The sequence below is a fragment of the Branchiostoma lanceolatum genome, chromosome 6 (assembly GCF_035083965.1).
Source record: "Branchiostoma lanceolatum isolate klBraLanc5 chromosome 6, klBraLanc5.hap2, whole genome shotgun sequence".
Lineage (NCBI taxonomy): Eukaryota > Metazoa > Chordata > Leptocardii > Amphioxiformes > Branchiostomatidae > Branchiostoma > Branchiostoma lanceolatum.
The window spans coordinates 16,303,837-16,324,855 of record NC_089727.1 but is presented as its reverse complement, the minus strand read 5'-3'; the positions used below and the strand labels follow the sequence as shown (position 1 = coordinate 16,324,855).

Below are 21,019 nucleotides of genomic sequence, written 5' to 3'. Positions count from 1 at the left end.
TTATGTGTCACTACTTGCGTATTGCTTTTATGACATATTTGTTTGCGATTGCCTTTGCAGTTGCACTACATCGTAAACAGTCCATTCAGCATACAGACATCATATCAAGATGTTGAATTCACGAAAACATTCATTGGCAGCATTTCTAGGGGTTGTATTCGTGGTAAGTCAACTTACAATGAGATCGTAATTAAAGTATTGTAAAACACAATAACGGTAACGCCACGATGATAAAACCTGTAAGTGCAAGTCATGACAAGTAGTGCAAGTCTATCGCAAATTCGTGCTCATGGGCAATTAACATGAAAAGGACAGAAAAACAATGTATAGCCCTCCCTAACAGTATAGCCTGTCAACTTCTAAATGCTGACTTATTTGGGTTTGACTTCTTTTTCTGAGACAGTTGTGGAAGACGAAAGAGCTCACTTTTTCCCGGTAATGTGCGGGTTTAGGTATACAATTATATCCTTTGTATATCTACGGTGATTTCAATCTATTGCGTCTCTAGCTAAACAAAGTGCTCGAAGGCGTTATAATCAAATTGAGGGAATGGAAATCTCTGGTACAGTGGAGCATATACATCTGTATTTGTTGTTCTTCTCCCAAAGGCATCTCTGGCACAAGGACAGCATATACGCCATGGGAAGAGGTCAGGGACTAGTTGCGGGCCGAACTACTACGAAGCCCGGACCAGATCGGGAAATCTCGAGTGTATTCGTTGTCCTACGGTAGGTTTCCTTTCATATTTACGTGTATTGGTGAATCATAAGTAAAGTGCATGTATCTTACAACGAGTTGCAATACACATATGAGCATTTCTATTACCATTTCACGTGTAAATACGTAGTACAACACATCAATTAACACAGGTCTTTATGATAATGTTTTGCACTAGAGTTGTGACCCAGGGACTACAATTGTGACCCAGTGCGGATTCGGGATACCACAGACATGCCGGCCATGTGAACCCAACCCTGGGAAGACGTGTGCTTCGGGCATAGAGAGATTCTGCGTTCTGTGCGATGTTTACGGGCGCACTGTTGACATGGAGTGTAACATCTACAACCAGACCAGATGTGGTGGTTGTAAACAGGGGTAAGAGACGGATAGACTTAACTTTTCTCACATTTCTCAAAAGGGAATTTTCATAAGTCCAAACATACTTGCAGGCATGATATTTGTTAGCTTCATACCTATGTAGTCAGTTTGCGAAGGATGCGATCTTTAACAACTGATACTTAAATCAGGGTATATCCCTAAGGAAATGACATAAAATAGCTCTTTCAATATTGTTTTCAGTTATTATGAAAACTTTGATGATGCCAAAATCGGCAACACACGATACTGCCGAAAGTGCACGAAGGCCGACTCCTGGTGACAGGAATGCGAACTACAGCCCTCAGTGACGCCATCGGTAACCCCAGACAAACTAACAACATCTGAGCAGATGGCCATAATGTACGCTACCGTCGTCACTCTACGAGAAGTAAAACCCCCAACAAGCTCGTCCTTAGTCATGAGGCTTCGTCGATCAACTAAGGCAACCAAAAGTAAGCAAAGAAGAAGTCAAAACTCTTTGGCACCTATTTCTGATGCAGTGTTGGCTTTATATCAAGTCAAGTCTTATCGTGTTACTCTTTAGTTTAGACAGTGAAGCTTACTTTCGAAATCTGACACGCACATCATATATCTTATGGTAAAACATGGAAACATCTGAAGGCTTGTATATCAATTTTGTCGACAGCCCATATAGACTTCAAGTTATGTTTCAGAACCTGTTTTGTTCTTGTTATTGTTGTTGTCGGAGTTTTGGACTACATGTGCCAACTGCCATATCATAGAAAAAATATTCACACAGCACATGGTGCTGACATAAAGGACATGGAAACCCGGGACTAATATGTGCTACTTTACTAGTTCATCTATATCTTTCAACATACTTGGTGACATATCTTATGCAGAAGCGGAACTTGATAATTCAATTGGATGGGGAGCCATTGGCGCCGGGTTTGTGACAACACTTCTGATCGTCCTCCTGTTTTCCTACTTCGTGTACCGATATCGTTCATATGATGAACAAAAGGGGAACAAAACATCGGACATAGAGCTGGCAACTCTTCCGAAAGCTGTGGGTAGGTCACCTCTTTATGATCGGTGCAGGTCCAGTAGTTTTATTCGTTAGGAAAAGGCTACCCTAGTATCTAAACTGCTAAATGAAACATTTACGTTTGGTATTAAATTGCCTGCGACGAAAACCCTAGAGTCAAATGCATGGACAGTTTCTCAAGCGCGTCTTACTTCAAGCAAGCAGGTGAAACAATTATTATAGTCTTATCTTGTCGTTACGTTTCCTGTCGTTACATTTCCTGTACTGAAAGTTAAAAGAGAATCATTTCCGTTTCAGACACGACGGAGGAGGATATGGTGGTGGACAAAGCTGCTTCACTTGTCCAGTCCAACCCTGTCTGCGCGGGTGAGCAAACGTATAACTGTATTGAATGTCTTTTAATAAATCTGTACGTAATTTCTTTATATGCGCCTTCTAAAGTGCGATTCTGGAAGATCTCTTTTCTTATATTGTAAGGAAGCCCCAAAACATAGAAAGGCATTATAGATTCAAATTGAATGGAGTGTGTACGTAGACATATCTAAATATCCCAGCACCATTGATGTCTAGCCTGAGTGCCAGCCTTTTTAGCTTCCGTCCGCTACCCTAGGTCCGCTGCGCTACCCAAGCTCCGCTGCCGGCCGCTTGGGTAGCGCACGGAAGCTAAAAAGGCTGGTACTCAGGGCTATTGATGTTCATTCCAGCCATGATTATACAATGTACATCTACAGATATGTCCCCAAACGATGTGAGTCTTCCACAAGGCAGCTGTGGTCACGGTGTGGTCCATACTCCCCAAGGTGCCGAATATGAGAGGCTTGTCGCGATGGGGAAGGAAGCTGGGAAAGGTAGGCATCCCTTAAAAAGCTTTGTCCTCTCCAGCTTGTCTCTTAGCATTGAAGATTTAAAAAAAATGGAAAGTACTAACTTCCTCAGTATCTACCCAACAGAAAACCACTCAGAAATATATTGCATAATCCTTCAGTTGGGGAAGGTCGTATTGAGGTCACCTGGTGGCGCCGAATGGCAGCCGCCCAGACCCTTTGCGACAGTTCCACAAAATGCAAGTGTGGATAAGATATCATATATGTTGTGTATTGTGTGAAACCTGTAATACCCTGCATCAATTCAGCGCTAATAGGCAGCCAAATGTTGCGGGTAATTTCTGACCAATAAAAAACATTATTATCATTATTATAAACAATGCCATGAACCCATATACAATGTCATGAGCAATGTGGATTCTTTGGAATTTTACTATCACCTTTCCCTTAACAGGTATGCCCATAGAGGACCATCTAACAATCGACATACAACAGGTCATAGCTTCGAAAATCAACCAACGCCCAGCCCTTCCAGGAGAACATGACTACAAGAACGTCTTCATCGACTTGGGTGTTGACAAAGACAAAGTCGCAGCGGCCAACTCCACGGGAATAGCCGACCCGTCCGAACCCCTGTTCCGTGTGCTGCTGACAGAATCTTCTGCGCGGGAAATCAAGATGGCGGACATCATCACGACCTTGAACAAATACGGGTTCTATGACCTTGTTAAGAACATTTGCAGGGAGATCACAACGCAGGATGAGTAATGGTGCCGACTTATATCAATTTTTGTAAAGAGAGCTATGGAATCAGATACCGAGGCTGGGGCTGTACATTTGTACCTGAGACAAATAAAGGAATAAATAGATGAAAACAAATAGAGCAATAACCCCAGGTGTTGCCATATCTGGGTTTACAAAATATATTGAAATACGTGTTGATAGATTTTGTTGATGTGAACTACATTTAGCTTGTTTATTTGATTGCTTGTTTTGTCCTGTTGGTTTAAATGGTGCTTGGGCTAATATTAAACGGAGAGCCTTCTTGTGTATTAATTGGTCCGTACTTAGGCAATGGAAATACATTTGTACAGTTAACGTTACCTGTTTCCTTTTCTATATCAGCCCTAGCTGTCTGTCGTGAACAGCAAACAAAGAAATGAAATAAAATTTACTAACTCTGTAATGTAATACCTTTGAATGCCTTGTTGAGAAATTAAGACCATGCTTGTAAATATCATGCGATGATTGAATATAATAAACCCTTATCTTGTAAGATGACGTGTTGTCTCCATACATATCTAACGTTACTAGGCAGCGAACATCAGATTCCGATCACCAAACGCGTACGATAATATAACAACAACACCACAGCCAAAGAGATAATCATACAATGTAACGTTATATACAATAGGTAGTTGACTTTGTGACGGATGCAACGTGGCTGGTTCTGTCACTTCAAACGTAGGCAGCAGTGCTCTAAATTACGTTACTCTCAGCTGAGGTGCATGATATAGTGGCCGCCAAGCCATAAATACTTCCGATTTTTGGCAACCAAACTATGACCACAACATTGCCATGGCTTCTTTGCCAATTCCCTGGCTAGCCCTTAAACGAACCATCTTATAGAATCCACCTCGTATAATCGCAACCATGCCACTAGACCAATCTATATCAATTTACCCCAAGAGGACTATTGGTTAGAGAAGTTTAGAGAAGAGAATTATAAAAACGGAAGTCTTTCCTCGAGTGTTTCACTTTTAACGGGCGAAAATAATTCTTGTTGAAACCCCTCAGAATAAAGTGCGATGGGGTGCAAGGCAAATAGCTACAATGTTATTTCAAATGCACCAAGGATATACCTTAGCAAGTAAACCAACACTCAAGCATACGCAGCGATGTACGATTAACAAACCGTTGCTATCACGAAATATATATAAAAAATATATATGTTGACAACCTACCTAAGACGCGTCACTCTCGCTCGAAGATACGTTCCTTGCTCTGTGAAGTGCTGGCAACCTGTGTGTGGTACGCCCTAACATTACCAAACAGGATGACACGATTCTGTGAACTGCGCACCTGCAAGGGAAAATCAAGCTCGTAGACACAATAGACACTTTGGGTAACCTAGCAACTATTGACGTGGTAGCGAGTGGTGGGGACACATACGCACGAATTAGACAGCAACGCTGGCACCGTTCGCAAAACACGTTAACCTTTTATAGGAATGACAAACACAATAGTAGCAAGAGCTCAGAGTAAAAAAACAGCCGTTCTATTTCAACATGTCTTTTGATATACACAGAAAAGCCGCTTTTTGTGAAGGGAAGCAACTTATAATGGTTGAAAATCTGTTATCTTTGCGGGATAAAAAAAGGGGTCAGCAATGTTCTTGAAAGTCTTAGAACAACTCAGTACTACATAGAAGACTATATGCTATTGCTTACAGTTGAACCCAAATATTTCCTACATGCGATTCTGGCCCGGTTGGGAAATATGTGACTTGGAGTGGGAGTATAGGGTAGTGATTCATTTGGTACCAATCACGGCAGATTGTTTTCATGTAGTCAGTGTCACTTGTACTGATCAAATTGTAACGGGCGCGGTTTGTTTATTTGTGCTGTTATATGATTCGCTATGATGACCGGATGACAGGAAAATCATTAAAAAGGACAACATACAAATGGGAACTTCCTGATTAATCCGCCCACACGTCAACGGTGGGAATCTACCGCGGGAGTTCCCGATGACGTATCGTCCAAGACGCCACCCACAAACATTGTCTTCCTGTACATGATTGGTCGGAGATCGTGTGATTAGATTACATGTGCTATTTTGGCCAAAGATCGTTCTATTGTGGCACAGACGACACCGAGGCAGGCAGGACGGAGGTTCTGGTGGCCTGGGTCAGGAGTTGAGGGATCGAGTCTGCTAGACAACCGCACAGTACAACTGTTACAGCAATAGGAGACTCCTGTGAGTACAGCTCTGTTTGTAGAATGGACTAACAGTCTTTAAATTGCACTGTAATTTCAGAGAACTTTTGGACCTTTTCGCTGCCTCGATGACGATGCAGAATTTCGTTCCCATTTTATTTCCGCGTTACAGTACAACTAAAGAACAACCGTGGTAAGCTGAGGCCTTAGCGAACGTAACTAAATCAAATGACCTGGCTATCGTCATGACTCACTTGTTTTCTTCATGAAAAATTGAGATATTGACTTTGGCGTGTCTGTCTGTGTGTCTGTGTGTGTGACCTTGTTTTTCAAGTAGACAGCCACAGTCAGCCACTCTGGGGAGTTTCATAGGGTGTAGCGGGAAGTTAATTAAGCGGCTACTCACACAGTTCAAAGGGGATTTCCCCGCACCAACCCTGGAAATTCAGGTGACGCCATACCCTTAAACGTCACGAAACGTCATCGAGATGAGCCTGCTATTGGTCAGATGCTCGACATGTGATCATATAATACCCTTTTAGCCAATGTTTTACATGACTTTTGCCTCACTCTCAGCACTCTCAGGCACAAGTAGCAAACGTCGGAAGCTGAAGCACGTACATTACACATTGAGCCTGCCTACGGTGGACACAACTATTCAAGGGTGAGTATATGGTAGTGTATACAAGTAATAATAAGATTCTTAGCGTATACTAGGGAAATTCTGAAAACATATAATCTAGTCAACACTTTCTCATCATTCTTTCACTTTCAAATAAAGGATTGTCAATCTTTCTTAAGGGGGGGGGGGCAAAAATTACAGATTGAAAGATATTGCCAATTTGCGAACTAAGTGCATAACGTTACTTTGCCTTGGCAGAAAAGCGCGTATGTCGCTTCATGTCCGACCTACAGATATGCTAAATGGAGAAAAAAACAATGATTAACTTAGAAGTGTGCACTTATTTCGGGACAAACGGAGGGTTGCGAAACTTTTGATCACGAGCTGTCCTCGTGCTCAGCCTCAGGTGTGGCCCAGATCCAACATGACACGGAAGTACAATGCCGGAAATGATTACAAGTATACACCAGAACACATTTAATGATTATAAAGCAATCAAACACCGTATATTTGAAGCTCATGCAGCTGGTGGTATAGATTAGACTTGATTATTTTATCCCTATTATTTAGTACTGAATCGTATACTAGCATTATAGCCGGGATAAACAAAATTGTCGGGATAGTGGTATGGTGATGGTTTTATCCCATATTTTCGCCAGAAAGACACTACGAAATCTCCTTATGGTGAAAAGAGGGGATAAGACCTATTGCATCCCCTCTTTTCGCCAGAAAGACATTATAAAATCTCCTTATGGTGAAAAGAGGGGTTAAACCTCTGCCATCCCCTCTTTTCGCCAGAAAGCATGGTCTATTCACCAGTTTTGTTAACACTAGGGATTGTTTCTTTCTCTTCCTATTTTTCTATGCTGTCAGCGCTTATCACTTATCAAAGATACATGGCATTGAACTTGACTTACATGCAAATATTGTATCTGTAAGTTCTAGTTGAGCATACATAAAACGAAGAAATTGACATCTCTACCAATGTAATGTAATTGTATAACATTGTTGGGTACACAACGCTTCAAACCTTTGACATTTTCTAACACCATGTACACATTTTTCTTTAGGTACAAAGTATCCAACAACAAGGAACATGCTGTGGCTACAAGGACATCGGCGACTCATTTTAGTCCTTGTCTTGGTTTCAATATGTCACGTGAGTACATTGATCAAATATTATCCATTTTATCCTGCTCCTCTGCTTATTCACCATAGCAATGTAACGAACTAAAAGTATATGTTGTCTTCCTTAGAAGGCAATAAAGTAGTGCTTAAAATACAGCGATGACTACATTAAAGATTATAACGTTAGTTTTAGCTAATCATAACTTCGTATGTTTCACAGGTATCCTCGCGCTCAACATGCAAGTCGCCAAAGAGATACCTGAACCATAACCTCGAATGCGTTAAGTGTCCTCCTGAACAGGTAAGTGTCTTATGTTTTCAATATAACACTCACAAAAAATGGACATTACGGATAATGACAGAGTATAATTAACCTTCGTTTGAAGGACTTGAGTATGTGTAACATAGATTGCAATGCTCTAAACAGCGAAAGTATCAAATATATACCATGGATTCTGAGTACAGGACTGTCCGGAAGGATCCTTCAGGAGTAGGCAGTGTGGACATGGGTTCCAGACGGAGTGCCTGCCATGTCTAAACTGCACCACCGTGTACCGGACGGTGTGGAAGCCGTGTACACCTACCTCCCAGACAGAATGCGGCGACTGCCTACCAGGGTAAGCCTTGCTCAAAACGTATAGGCGGATGGGATTCAGAATCTGTAGTAGTTGTAGTAGTACTTGATTTAATTTACAGTGTCAGAACACCCAAATGATAATGTACCGAATAAAACCTTGCGTGCAGACTTCTAATAACATTGTTTTGAAATATGTGGCAACAATCCTCGTACTACTTAGTACAGCTTTAATAAAACATTCGATTCATTTCTCATTCAAGGCGAAACTTAGTGTTTAAGTTCCAAGTAATTCTAAAGAATTTCATTATGACATTTTTGTCTCTCCACTATCTTTCAGCTTCTTCGCATACTTGGGGACTTGCGTCCATGATGTAAGTGTTTGGCCAGCAAACGTCCCCCACAGCACCCCAAAAGTGACGACAACAGCCGTCCATCCCAACACACCAGAAGTGGCCCTTGCGCGCATCACGTCACCGCACCTACCGATCTTCATCGGTGTTTCAGCGAGCGCTGCCGCGTTGTTCTTTGCTGTGATGGGTCTTGCAACTTTTCGCATACGGAAAGCGAGGTAAGCACTTTTCCGTTCCTTTGCCTGCTCTAGATCTACGCTCACGTTGCCACGATATTGTTCTTTAGGTTAACGATCAGAAACATCACCATGCACATCCTATAGCTCATGATTAGTGTTAGCATTGAATTGAGCTACTTCCTTAGATCATAATGAGACAAATACCTTTCGATCAAAACCCAAGTACAACGTGTCTGACTAGCACGCATGGACGCATGTGGTAGAACCACGTGTTATTGGTAGATAAAGATGGTTTCAAGCTCACGTTCATGTATTTCTATCTCTGCCGTAGGAACGCGAACAGAACTACTGAATCGGATTGTGAACGTTCATGTGAGGACGGTGGCATCTATGGAGATGGATGTGAAGGCGGATCGTCTATCACAGATGAAGTATCGACGGATATCATCCCTACTCTTGGATATCACGGGAAGTTAAGTACAGACTCAGGCTGCGATCTGTCGTGGTCTCAGGACAGTAGCTCTTGGGATAGTAGGAACCCACCCTTAGCACATTCTGTGAGTCCTACAGACATTGTTAAGTCGCCGCCCCATTTCTATACAATGGAAAGGGCTGTTGACATATATGGTAACCCTGCAGAAGTCGATATGTTTAACAAGATCAACCTTTGGGTAGACGTTGCAAAGGCCACTGTTGGTGTGAATGGTGGTTGCCTTAGGCTTCCAGCGTTAAGTACTTACCTTTGCATCGATAGAGTTGAAAGAGACACTGACATACAGCTAGCTGTTCTTAACAGTCCCAAGTACCTGCCCGAGCTTGCAAAGGGTGAATCGCTGGTCAGTCCTGTAATATCGTGCAGTCCGCATGGGGTGTCCTTTCAGAACCCTGCCTTGCTGAGTTTTCCACACTGTGGGGGCGTGACGTCAGCTGACGTCACACTTTTAGTAAGTGAGACTTCTCTTGATGAAGCTCCAAAGTGGAAAGAAGCCAGTTTGAACGGTAGCTGCGGGGTTAACTACATGGTCAAAGGCGATGAGTGCCTTGTGTACACTTCCCATTTCACTCTCTTTGGATTAAAAGCAAAATCCAAGAAAGTCAAAATCATGATTTTTTCAAAGTTGTTTGATACCAAAAACAGGTTTTTCGAGATCCACGCGTTTTGCGTTAACGACACTCCTGAATCACTCAGTGCTGTAAAAGATCAGGAACGCAATAATGGCTTCCACCTAACATGTCCACCCAAAGAAATAACATTTCTGAGTAATGACAAGGATGTCAAGGTCAAAATGAGCTTGAATACAGAGGGGTGGGAAATGCCAACACAGCCGAAACAGCTGATTGATTACAAGTCTGTTCAGCAGAACAGCAATCCTCAAGGACAGTACGTGTCCTTTCACCTTCGTGCTGTCTCTCAGGACACCTGTGCCTCTGTCCATGTGGTCGCTAAGCAGAAATCTAGTTCCTCCGTCGCAGAGTTTGATTTTCCACTTAGTCTCATGTCTAATGAGCAGGACGGCACTTCCTATCCCACTTCGGCAATAGAAAGGTTCCTTTCAGCAGAGCAATCTCCCTCCCCTGCATCATTCCTCTACTGTCTAACGGGGGGTAACTCCACATACCAACCAAATGCTATTCCACAGGACCTACGAGAAAAGCTAATGTCGCGTCTTGACGTAAAAGTCCCCACCGGTAATGACTTTAGGTCGTTTGCCTCTGAACTCGGATTTGACAGTTCCCAGAGGGATTTGTTAGATCAGAGGGTCGACAGCCCCACACATTACCTCCTAATGTACATGGAGCTGTGCGGACAAAAAAGACGACAAACTAGCAGCGAAATCTTGCAAGAGCTCGCTCAGATCTTTATCAGAATTGAACGTTCTGATTTAGCTACACTTATCGAGAGTCAGTTGCAACAGCGACCCCTGTCCCTCGCTTCCAATAGTACAACAGACAGTGGGTTTGAGCCATCCAGTCCCTCAGCTAGTCAGTTATCCGTGGCTACCTCCGTGTCTGAAGAACCCATTGATATCGCCTCTACACCCGGCAAGCCACATATTGTTAATGAAGAATTAGAAACCAGCGGGTTGCTTAAAGGCAGTCACCAGAATCTTCCGAACATTGTAGTTAAACCGATTAGAACCTCAAAACTGGATAGTAGGAGTAAAGTACAGACTGAGGTATGATTAAAGACTGATCGAACGAAAATTCTTAATGGGTGAGTTATCAGGAGAATTTTTGTAAGGGACGCTTTGTGAAAGAGATAACTTCGAAAAGTAACTGTACATATTGGTAAGGTTATAAGATATTGTAATGTACGATGCCTTAAAAGGTGCTAACAATATTCCATGTCTTGTACATACGGTCACGAATCAGAAAGTGTTCCCTAACAGACCTTTTTTTCACATAATAGTCATGGTCATGAAAATCTTGATGTTGTGGTGGTCGAGTGTTGAAAAAAGGAATGATGCATTTTTGTCCAATTATTCCATGGAGTAGACGACTAATAATGTAAGGCTAATGATATAAATCAATGATATAGATCTTACTTCTGTAGTGTCTATAGGGAACTTCATTTTTTTCTTAGAGATGTGCCATTTGTTTCATTTGTATGTGACGTTACTGCTAAGTATCATGAAAGCCATGTAGAAAATAGTGATATGTTGTTATGCTATTATGTTATGATGTCATGTTACATTTATGTTTGAGTTGTGTTATGTCTTTTTGTATCAAATTGGCTTTTTTATATACCACGCTTATTGTATATTATTGAAACCTATAATATACTCATATACATTACCAAGTATTTACTTGTAGCATGTTATCAAGAGACGTATGACTACATATAGCACGGAAATAAAAGTCTGTTGTTTTTTGCAAATTTGTCCCAGCAATACGATATTGAAGAGGACAACAATAATGTTTTCTTATTATTGTTATCTCATCTACGTTGCTAGATGAGATGTTATAGAAAACAAGGTTATGGAAAGCAAGCATCTACGTTGCTATCATTTTGAAATACCGGCAAGGTTTAGATCTTCCTGGAAAGTCTCTCCCTGGGTCATACCGAACTTGACTTTGTCTTCCTGGAATATCGCCCAGGCGTATTGTGTATCTTATTTCCTGGATGTCTAACACCTTCATCGACACACATTCGGGTTATATTCACGGAACAAACGTCCGGTACATGATACAAGCACATGCATGCATTTCAACGAGCTCAAAACAGACTTCGAATGATATGAATTAAGTAATACTCAGATGGGCATGAAAAGGGCTGTCTTTCGTCTTCTTATGCACTTGAGGTACGGCTAACCTTGTTCCATTTTGTTCAATATTCGAGTTGCGATGGTGCATTTCATGAGGCATTCTCCATGACCCGTGCAGGTCACTGCGCCTATGTTGTTGTCTGCGTAACCACCACCGCCTGGTGGAAAGAAAAACACATTGTATCTTTTCTAATGCAAACAACAAAGACTAGGTTTCAACAAAAGAGAAAACAGCGGAAGATAATAGCGCAGGTCAGTAACAGAAGTATTGTGCAGTTTTTGTTTTTTAGAAAACTTTATTCATGAAAAATGGTGCTGTTATGGCAAATTTAATTCTGACCGATATACTTACCGACTAGGGGTACGTCTTCGACCCTTCCTGCAGGCCTGATAAATTCCAGAATCGAGGCCGGCGTAATGCAAATTCCCCAAATCATGCGGTACGCCAGTACTAATCTGTCGGATGTTATTGTACGTCATCAATATTTCACCTATATATTTTCGCATTTCTTTTCGCTCATTAGATTTATCCAAGGACATTATATATTATTATATAATGTCCTTGATTTATCTTAATTCGCCAAGGGCACATTTCCCATGTATCATTTTATCGAATTCTACGATATTTCGGCTCCCAAGTCAGGCCTGCCGCGTAACGTTACATTTCCAACATTGCCCTGAATCCTGACCTGTTCCAAAATATTCAGCTGCTTGGAAATGATCCATGTTCACTATTCAAAAACTGTTCACACTTAGACCGAGGAGGTTTTTATCAAACCTCCTCGCTTAGACCAAGGAGGTTATGTTAGACTCATACGGATGAAAGCATCAATAAATGCAAGCGCCTTCGAATCGGCTGAGTGCAATTTGTTGCTAGTACTTTGCCATTGACACCGATGCTGACAAATAAGGGACTATGTTCACAGTGGATCATTGCGCGGTACGCGGTTTCACTTCTGCTTTTCTCCACGCGTTTGTCAAAGAGGACGAGGATTTGACCGAAATACACCGTGGATAGAAGAGTTTCAGTCACCAATATCAGGTGTATAGGCGTGTTTTTCATGAGGACTAGTCGCTGATATACAAAGCAAAGGTAAGTAAACACGCGTTATAAAGTTTCGATGTCCAGTTTTGGGGGAGGGGGGCACTGGATGTGTTTTCCTTCTCCAACGTTACTCTAAAGACAAGACAGCACGTTCTAACATAAGAACAGGTAAAATCAGTCGGAGAGCATCTGTGAAGGTTACAGTTGCATGTCCAAGTGTGCTTGGTTCTTTAACATGGGTCTGGCTCTCCTTAAAAACAGGACCATTTTGAAGGCATAGCTGGGTATGCCTAAACACCTCATCCGACCTCACCCGAGTCTAAAATGCAGTGTATACGGGACAGGGACATTATTTGACGTTCTGGATACGTTAGATATGCAATTATGAATGCAAAACAAGCAGCAAACTCGTATTTACCAGTTTTTATAAGTAAAGGGAGGTCCAGACGGCCGGCGCAATGAATACACACTACGTGCACGTGCGTGTATTCGAGGCTGAAAAACACTTTGTGTACAGTTATTGTGCACAGTTATTGTGTACATTTATTGTGTACAGTTATTATGAGCGGATTGCCATGAAAATGTAATTGGTACCCACCGTCTTAACGTCGTGACGGACAAAAATGAATAAAAAAGGTATGAAGAACTTCCCCATGCAGACCCCAACAATGACTATCCAACATGGCAGCCAGTCTATCTTGGAAACAAGCGGAATAACTTATAAAAACTGGTGAATACTTAGAGTTTGCTGCTTGTTTTGCATTCATAATTGCATATTTAACATATCCAGAACGTCAAATAATCATGTCCCTGCCCCGGCCCGTATACACTGCATTTTAGACTCGGATGAGGTCGGATGAGGTGTTTAGGCATACCGGGCATAGTTTACCATCCAGAAGGAGTGTAACCCCTTCCTCTAGCACTCAACTCATGATTCAGAGCACAGACGGCTATTCTGGAATTCAAACTCTCAACCTCATTGTGATGCAGAAGGAAGACTATGCACATATCTCTAAAGTCATGATTTAATTATATGTGGGACATGCTCTGCTAGGACTACATAGTAATGCAGTAGTGAGGTCCACTAATAATTTTCTAGCCGAAAAATAGACATTAAACAAGGACAACAACAACAACGTTAATGTCAAATTTGACTCATAAGTTATATCACCTCTTTCAACAGATGTTTTCATTTGGACAACCACAAGGCACTCCTGGCCAGACAACGACAGCCGCGCCGACCGCGAGTCTGTTCGCCATGCCAGCATCGACAGGCGCGGCAGATCCCAAACCTGGTTTCACCCTGGGGGGTCAGGTGATGACCACTCCTTCTGCGGGTGGTCAGCCTGGGTCTTTAGGGTCTTTAGGGTTTACGCCAGGGGCATCGCTACAGTCTAAACCAGGTATATGTACTTAGTGTCTTAGTATACTGTATATGCAAAAGACAGCTATGCTATAGCCTGGGTGCCATCCGATTACTACAGGGGCTCCTTCACTGGCTACCCTGAAAAAATCAGGGTAGCAAGTGTAGGAGCCCCGGTAGTAATCGGATGGCACCCAGACTAGCCATGCTAAGCTGTGTGCCCCCGAATGTCTTGCAGGAAGTAGCTTATAATTTATGTAGAAGACATTATTTTTCCTGTGATTGCCTTAGGATACAACAGGAGAAGGACTTCACATTTAAGAGTATACTTCCATATTATGCTACATGAACACTTAAGGTTATCTACCTAGGTTTAGACATTTGTTGAAACAATACTGCAAAAAATGTTACTAAAAAGAGTGTTTTTCGTTGACGCCAACAGCTGGTTTTGCCACACCGACCCCCCAAACAAACACCGGAGGGTTCACCTTGGGTCAGCCCCTGACTACAAGTACCCCCGGATTCAGCTTTGGCCAGACCACTGCAGCGTCTGCCACTACCTCCGCCACCGCCGCCGGTACCACAGCACCGACAGGGCTGGTACTGGGGGCCACACCCGTTGCCACGCCCGCCGGGAGTGTCATGTTCGGAGGGGGAACCACAACAGGTCAGCCTGAAGATTTCAGTACATTGCTTTATTGCTTTGAGAGTAAAGCTTGTAAGAAGTTTGTGTTCATGAATTAAGAAAGAATGCTTATTCCTATATTATTAGTGTATTCTCAATAACTCAAACATGTCTTTTATGTCTATATCCTCCATGTTTCCTGTGCAATTTTGTCAGATTTTTATGTAGGCATTTCCAAATAATTTGTATTCTACACTATACCTTCTCACCTCAATTAAATGTTGCAGTCGTTGGCATGTTTATCATTGCCACATTTAACAATACATTCGTGGAAACAATACATTCGTACATTTATGTACAAACAAATTAAGTGCAAAAGAATCAAGTTAGTAACTGTTACATCCCTTTTTTTGTTTCAGCAACTGCCACCCCTGCAGCTTCAGCTGCCAAGACTTTAGCAGCAGCAGCAGCAGCTACAACAGCAACAGCTACACAGCTGCCCACCGGCCTGAGCTTTGGCGCAGCAGCCACAACAGCTGCAACAACAAGTGCAGCCAAACCAGCCCTGAGTTTTGGTACCCCCGCCGCTACGACTGCAGGTGGGGCCACTGCAGCTGGGTTACTGCAGGGAGCAGCTGCTGCAGTGAAACCGACTGCAAACACCACGTCCTTCTCACTAACAGGTGCCCAGACGTCTGCACCTGCTGCAAGTACAGCTGCAGCAGCAACTACAGCTGCCAGGTAAGCTTAGTCAACAGGGGGCTGAAAGACAGCATATGTCTATATCCATGATACTGTAAATGGCTTTAAGTTTGTGGGTAATTTCATGGTAGGGAGAAAATAGAGTGTTTTCAGTGGTTTTATGTTCATGTTTGAAACAATAGTCTAGGGCTTTATTCACATAATGGAAAGACTAGTACCTTTACAGCCGGCCAGTTGGAAAGGAAGACAGTGCACAACCTCATGCCTTGTAGCGACTTGGCAAAGGTGCTATAGATGGACAGAATAGTCACTTTCTGCAGTGATAGCGTCATCAACTATCATTGATCCATATAGAGTGCAACAATACTGCTGTCTGGATTGTACTTAACTACCATCGTGTTGGCAATAAAACTTGTCCAAGAGCATTGGAGAGGTTTATTATTGTGGTGGTTTAAAGTTCATGGTGAAGAGGTCACTGCGGAAACCTGCAAGCTTAAAACTGCCATGAAAATTTTAATACTTACATTATATTGTGGTTCAGAAGAGTCTTCATTAATTCAAAGCTGTGCATGTACTGAGTGTTATCATGTAAGGTTTCAAAATTCTCAATATTCTTAGAGGGTCTCCAAGTTTGAACAGGAAAGTCTCTAAAATTTGAACTGAAAAGTGTTTTTATAACACATCAGGTATAACGGTGTGGTTGTAATGTTGTTGTCGCTGCTGCTTTTCCACAGTGCCGCAAAGGGCCCGACCATGACCTTCACCCAGCTGGAAGAGAAGATCAACAAGTGGAGCGTCCAGCTGGAGGAGACGGAGCGAACCTTCCTGCACCAGGCCACGCAGGTCAACGCCTGGGACAGACAGGTCATCGAGAACGGAGAGAAGGTCAGGAAAGCCCCTCACATAACATTGTGTAGATCTATCATACCATAAATTTACAACTGCATATTATTTTGGGATGGTCTTGCGTGTGTCATGGTATTTTGGCAAGGGCCTCATAATAGATACTTATGTATATACTTTTAACTGTAGAAGTAGATATTTTTTTCCTTTCTTTTTGTCAATGCATTGAGATTGAAAACTTATTCTACATTCAAATCTAAATTCTAAGAAACACTACTTGACAGCCAAAAGGTGAATTTGAGGTATGACATTGCAGCAACAAAATAACTTTAGATAAGTTTGTGCTCAGTGCATATCCATGTGATTTTTCTCAGTAAAGGACAATTAGAAACCATTCACCTTTTCTTCTTTCCTGTAGCTAAAACAGCACCATTGAGGATATATGTGTTAGAGTAGACATTGCAATTTGGCAGAATTGGCAATTCTATTGGTAGAGACACAATCAGAGTATTGGTTGACACAGATACTGATTGCGACCTCTTGTCAACAGAGACTCTGGTAGAATCTCTAACGGTAGAATCTTTGATGTTAGTAATACTACCGCAACCTGTTCCAGATTGTCGCCCTGAATGAGTCGGTTCAGCGTGTTTGTAATGTCACTATGTGTTCCAGATCGTAGCCCTGAATGAGTCGGTTCAGCGTGTTTGTAATGTCTCTATGTGTTCCAGATCGTAGCCCTGAATGAGTCGGTTCAGCGTGTTTGTAATGTCACTATGTGTTCCAGATCGTAGCCCTGAATGAGTCGGTTCAGCGTGTTTGTAATGTCTCTATGTGTTCCAGATCGTAGCCCTGAATGAGTCGGTTCAGCGTGTTTGTAATGTCACTATGTGTTCCAGATCGTAGCCCTGAATGAGTCGGTTCAGCGTGTTTGTAATGTCACTATGTGTTCCAGATTGTCGCCCTGAATGAGTCGGTTCAGCGTGTTTGTAATGTCTCTATGTGTTCCAGATCGTAGCCCTGAATGAGTCGGTCCAGCGTGTTTGTAATGTCTCTATGTGTTCCAGATCGTAGCCCTGAATGAGTCTGTTCAGCGTGTTTGTAATGTCACTATGTGTTCCAGATCGTAGCCCTGAATGAGTCGGTCCAGCGTGTTTGTAATGTCACTATGTGTTCCAGATCGTAGCCCTAAATGAGTCGGTCCAGCGTGTTTGTAATGTCTCTATGTGTTCCAGATCGTAGCCCTGAATGAGTCTGTCCAGCGTGTGAAGCTGGACCAGGGGCGGCTGGACCATGAGCTGGACTTCATCCTGGCGCAGCAGCGGGAGCTGGAGGACATGTTGGTGCCACTGGAGGACGCCGTGAAGAGCCAGGCTCCCTCCATCTACCAGCAGCATGCAGACCTGGAGAGGGAACACACGTGAGAACTTTTGCAATATTCTAACACCGAACTTATGTGTCACGGTTTCATCTGGGACTTGTCTTGTCAGTTTTTCCCCACCTTGGTTTGTTTAACTGCACAGAAGGATAGTTTGTTCACCGAATCATATTCAGAAGCACACATCAAACAGCTGTAGAACAAAAATCTCCACAATGGTTCCATCTGTAAACTTGTCAGTATTTCCCCATCTTAGGTTACTTTATGGTCTGTTAGCTTTGCAGAAGGATAGTTATACTGGTTTCCTGATTCAGATGGACACAGACATCAAACAGCTGGAGAACAGAAACCTCCACAATACAGTATTTTGTCCACCATAGGATGTAGATACTTGCAAGTTTGACAGTTTGCTGCAGTTAGAAATCATTCTGCTAGCTAGGGAGGTTGGTCAGTAATACTTCCTGAATCCAAATTCCCCTTGTATTTATGACTTATTCCTTATAAACTTACCTGCAAAAGCCAGAATGAAGGTTCATTCATAGCTTTTGCAGTCATTCTTCTTACAAACCAACCAGTGCTGATGATGACTAACAGAGCATAGTCTAAAATTCAGCTATGTTCTATGATGAGATTAAATCCTGTACTGTTGTACATACACAGGTACCAGCTAGCTGAGAACACAGATGCACAGCTCAAGAGGATGATGCAGGACATCAAGGACATCATAGAACATCTCAACCAATCAGGAGCTCCCAACACCAGCAGTGACCCTGTAAGTGTTGTCTCATCTCTACACTTCCTAGCAGGAAATACTGGGGAACTGGGAAGTAATTCTCCCTTTGGTTTTGTGTAGTATTTAACATATTTTTTCATTCATTTATTCATCACTTTACATTAAGAAGAAGTGAGATTTCCATAACCTCTTTAAAATGATGATTGTTTCAGAAATACTACCAGGTAGTACCCAGGAATCCAGGATATAAATCAGTAACTTCCATGTTCCTTCCCACTAGCTTCACCAAATTGCCAGAATCCTGAATGCCCACATGGACTCCTTACAGTGGTTGGACCAGAATGCAGGTATGGGTGTTATGATTCAGTCATAAATCATCATCATTAGGTCGTGAAAGTGTCACAGATGAATAAAATTACTCATATCTGTACATGTAAACAAGAAATCTGTATTAGAACCTTAGAGATTTCAGTTTGCCATTCATAAATTGTTGTTTTAATCTTAAAAAGTCAACTGTACATGTATGTCGAAGTTTGCGTCAATCTCATGTATTTCTGTCTCCCTACAATCTTTGTAACTAAAATACATGTACTGTTTCACTTGAGTAAATCCACTCCAAACCATCACAGTAGAAATGTTAGTAATATTTTGTAGCATGTCTCAGAAATATCATCTAAAATGTGTTTTCTGTGCTACTTTCTAGCGGTGTTACAGAGAAAAGTAGATGAAGTCGCCAAACAGTGTGAGGTGCAGAGGAAGGAGCAGGAACACAGCTTCAGACTGGCATTCGAATGATTCCATTTGGGACAGTTGAGAAATAGATGCATTGTATTTTGTTGTACACAAATGTAGAGTCTTCAACAAAGGGTTACATAAAATGTATTGAAGTAACTTGACACTTTTTTTCTCTTTGTATGACTATTTTGTATACAGATGAGCAAAATATTTCAGATGTTGACCACCTTATTATAACAGTGGGATATGAATATAAACTGTACCTATGATATAAGAACAGAAAGTGGAAATGTTTCTGTTGCTACTTTGAACATCAAAGGTTTTAAGGACAAACCATTCTTAACACAATAACACTACAACTTGAGTACAAGACTAGTTAAGCTATTGTAAAGATATATAGGCAGCTGTGATCGACATGTTAGGCCGTATTGTTAGTGCCAATGGTAAGTACCAATATGCTGGACAAATGTCAATATTTGAAAATGATGTCTTGTAGCTTTAGCCCATTTCTACACATTTTAAGTGAGTGCCTATGATATATTTCTGTTTTCAACTTTAACCTGTCATGTGGTCATTTGATAGAATGAGATAAAAACATATTCTCTATGACTCTGTGCAACCAAGGAGGTTATATAACCTCCTTGGTGCAACTAACAATGAACCAGCTTTGTAAATGCTTAACTATGTATGATTAAGGTCAGATCTGACAAACGTTATATGGAAGGTTTTCTTTCAAACCTCATTTTTTCTGTAGAGCTATGTCAGATTCCCTGCTTTCATATGTATACATTTTGTTAATCTTGAAACAAATTACCAGACAATGTAATTACATGTACAAGTAAACAGAACGATTAAAGCACCAGAAACATTTGCATCACTTTGTGACTATTCCGTTGTGTATAGCCGCCATTTTGTTGTCTTTCTGGTTTTCCTTGTTTTGAGAAGGCCCATTTTTAAATATAGTCAACTGTGTAAATAATCCCGGGGGCATAACGACAGCTGGTTTGGTGTGTAGACAGTGTTGTGACCCGCAAAGCTATCAGAACGCAGTTGTGTACCTCCATAGTCAGTCGCTTCTATTGTAGCTGGGACTATATTGTAACGATGCCACCAAAAATCGACCCAAAACAACGGAGGACCCCATTTAGCACGCTACAGCGGGGGTTAGAAGCGCTAGGACTGGACGATAGATTTTGCAACGACACCGGTACTGGACCTTGCTTGAACTCTGGGAAAATATTGGAGGTGGAGAACAACAACATATGCATGCAGCGGAAAAGAAAAAGATCGCTGGAAGGCGATTTTGACATGCAAGCATCACTGAACACGAGAGAAAACAGCCCAAAAGATATCAAGACCATTCCAGATGCGCTACAGTGTCTGAAAAGACTGAAAACATTCGTGGCGAGGGAGGGACACACGGACGTCTTGGGCACCGTCTTGGAGCTGGAGAACGTCTTGGAGGAGAAGTGGTGCGAGGAAAGACTTGTGCGGTCAAGTTCTAAGACTGTAAAACAGACGACAGTTACAGACTTCTTCAGGAAGAGACAGTTATGCCAGATTGTGAAGATGAACTGAATTTGACAGTTGTCAGTTCATTACAAAC

The 21,019-nt window shown here is 42.0% G+C and overlaps 3 protein-coding genes across 4 annotated transcripts; all 3 read left to right on the top strand.

Annotated features, from left to right (window-relative positions):
* Positions 1–2,843: 2,843 nt before the first annotated feature.
* On the top strand, positions 2,844–4,207 carry LOC136437497 (uncharacterized). Its single transcript, XM_066432116.1, has 2 exons — positions 2,844–2,955; positions 3,386–4,207. The coding sequence occupies exons 1-2, from the start codon at positions 2,934–2,936 to the stop codon at positions 3,697–3,699; spliced, it is 336 nt and encodes a 111-aa protein (XP_066288213.1). The 5' UTR covers positions 2,844–2,933; the 3' UTR covers positions 3,700–4,207.
* Positions 4,208–5,808: 1,601 nt separating this feature from the next.
* Positions 5,809–11,604, top strand: LOC136436855 (netrin receptor UNC5A-like). 2 transcript variants are annotated; one of them, XM_066431236.1, is made up of 7 exons: positions 5,809–5,910; positions 6,447–6,534; positions 7,563–7,651; positions 7,841–7,921; positions 8,086–8,237; positions 8,535–8,765; positions 9,058–11,604. In XM_066431236.1, the coding sequence occupies exons 3-7, from the start codon at positions 7,589–7,591 to the stop codon at positions 10,907–10,909; spliced, it is 2,379 nt and encodes a 792-aa protein (XP_066287333.1). In that variant the 5' UTR covers positions 5,809–5,910; positions 6,447–6,534; positions 7,563–7,588; the 3' UTR covers positions 10,910–11,604. The 2 variants fall into 2 exon arrangements, with proteins under 2 accessions (XP_066287333.1, XP_066287334.1); XM_066431237.1 differs by lacking the exon at positions 6,447–6,534.
* A 1,287-nt stretch (positions 11,605–12,891) lies between these two features.
* LOC136436854 (nuclear pore glycoprotein p62-like) lies at positions 12,892–20,290 on the top strand. The gene is made up of 9 exons (XM_066431234.1): positions 12,892–13,085; positions 14,221–14,440; positions 14,843–15,067; positions 15,445–15,766; positions 16,462–16,612; positions 17,803–17,987; positions 18,606–18,717; positions 18,959–19,025; positions 19,382–20,290. Exons 2-9 carry the CDS (start codon positions 14,221–14,223, stop codon positions 19,471–19,473), a joined length of 1,374 nt encoding a protein of 457 aa, XP_066287331.1. The 5' UTR covers positions 12,892–13,085; the 3' UTR covers positions 19,474–20,290.
* The last annotated feature ends 729 nt before the right edge of the window (positions 20,291–21,019 follow it).

What these genes read in the sequence shown, in the direction of transcription:
- LOC136436854 (XM_066431234.1), top strand. Translation starts at nt 14,221, where the DNA reads ATGTTTTCATTTGGACAACCACAAGGCACTCCTGGCCAGACAACGACA. An exon ending in ATCGCTACAGTCTAAACCAG is followed by an intron (nt 14,441 to 14,842) that starts GTATATGTACTT and finishes TGACGCCAACAG; the next exon opens with CTGGTTTTGCCACACCGACC. An exon ending in TCATCGAGAACGGAGAGAAG is followed by an intron (nt 16,613 to 17,802) that starts GTCAGGAAAGCC and finishes TATGTGTTCCAG; the next exon opens with ATCGTAGCCCTGAATGAGTC.
- LOC136436855 (XM_066431237.1), top strand. Translation starts at nt 7,589, where the DNA reads ATGCTGTGGCTACAAGGACATCGGCGACTCATTTTAGTCCTTGTCTTG. An exon ending in TCTTGGTTTCAATATGTCAC is followed by an intron (nt 7,652 to 7,840) that starts GTGAGTACATTG and finishes TATGTTTCACAG; the next exon opens with GTATCCTCGCGCTCAACATG. An exon ending in TTTCGCATACGGAAAGCGAG is followed by an intron (nt 8,766 to 9,057) that starts GTAAGCACTTTT and finishes TCTCTGCCGTAG; the next exon opens with GAACGCGAACAGAACTACTG.
- LOC136437497 (XM_066432116.1), top strand. Translation starts at nt 2,934, where the DNA reads ATGGGGAAGGAAGCTGGGAAAG. An exon ending in GGGGAAGGAAGCTGGGAAAG is followed by an intron (nt 2,956 to 3,385) that starts GTAGGCATCCCT and finishes TTCCCTTAACAG; the next exon opens with GTATGCCCATAGAGGACCAT.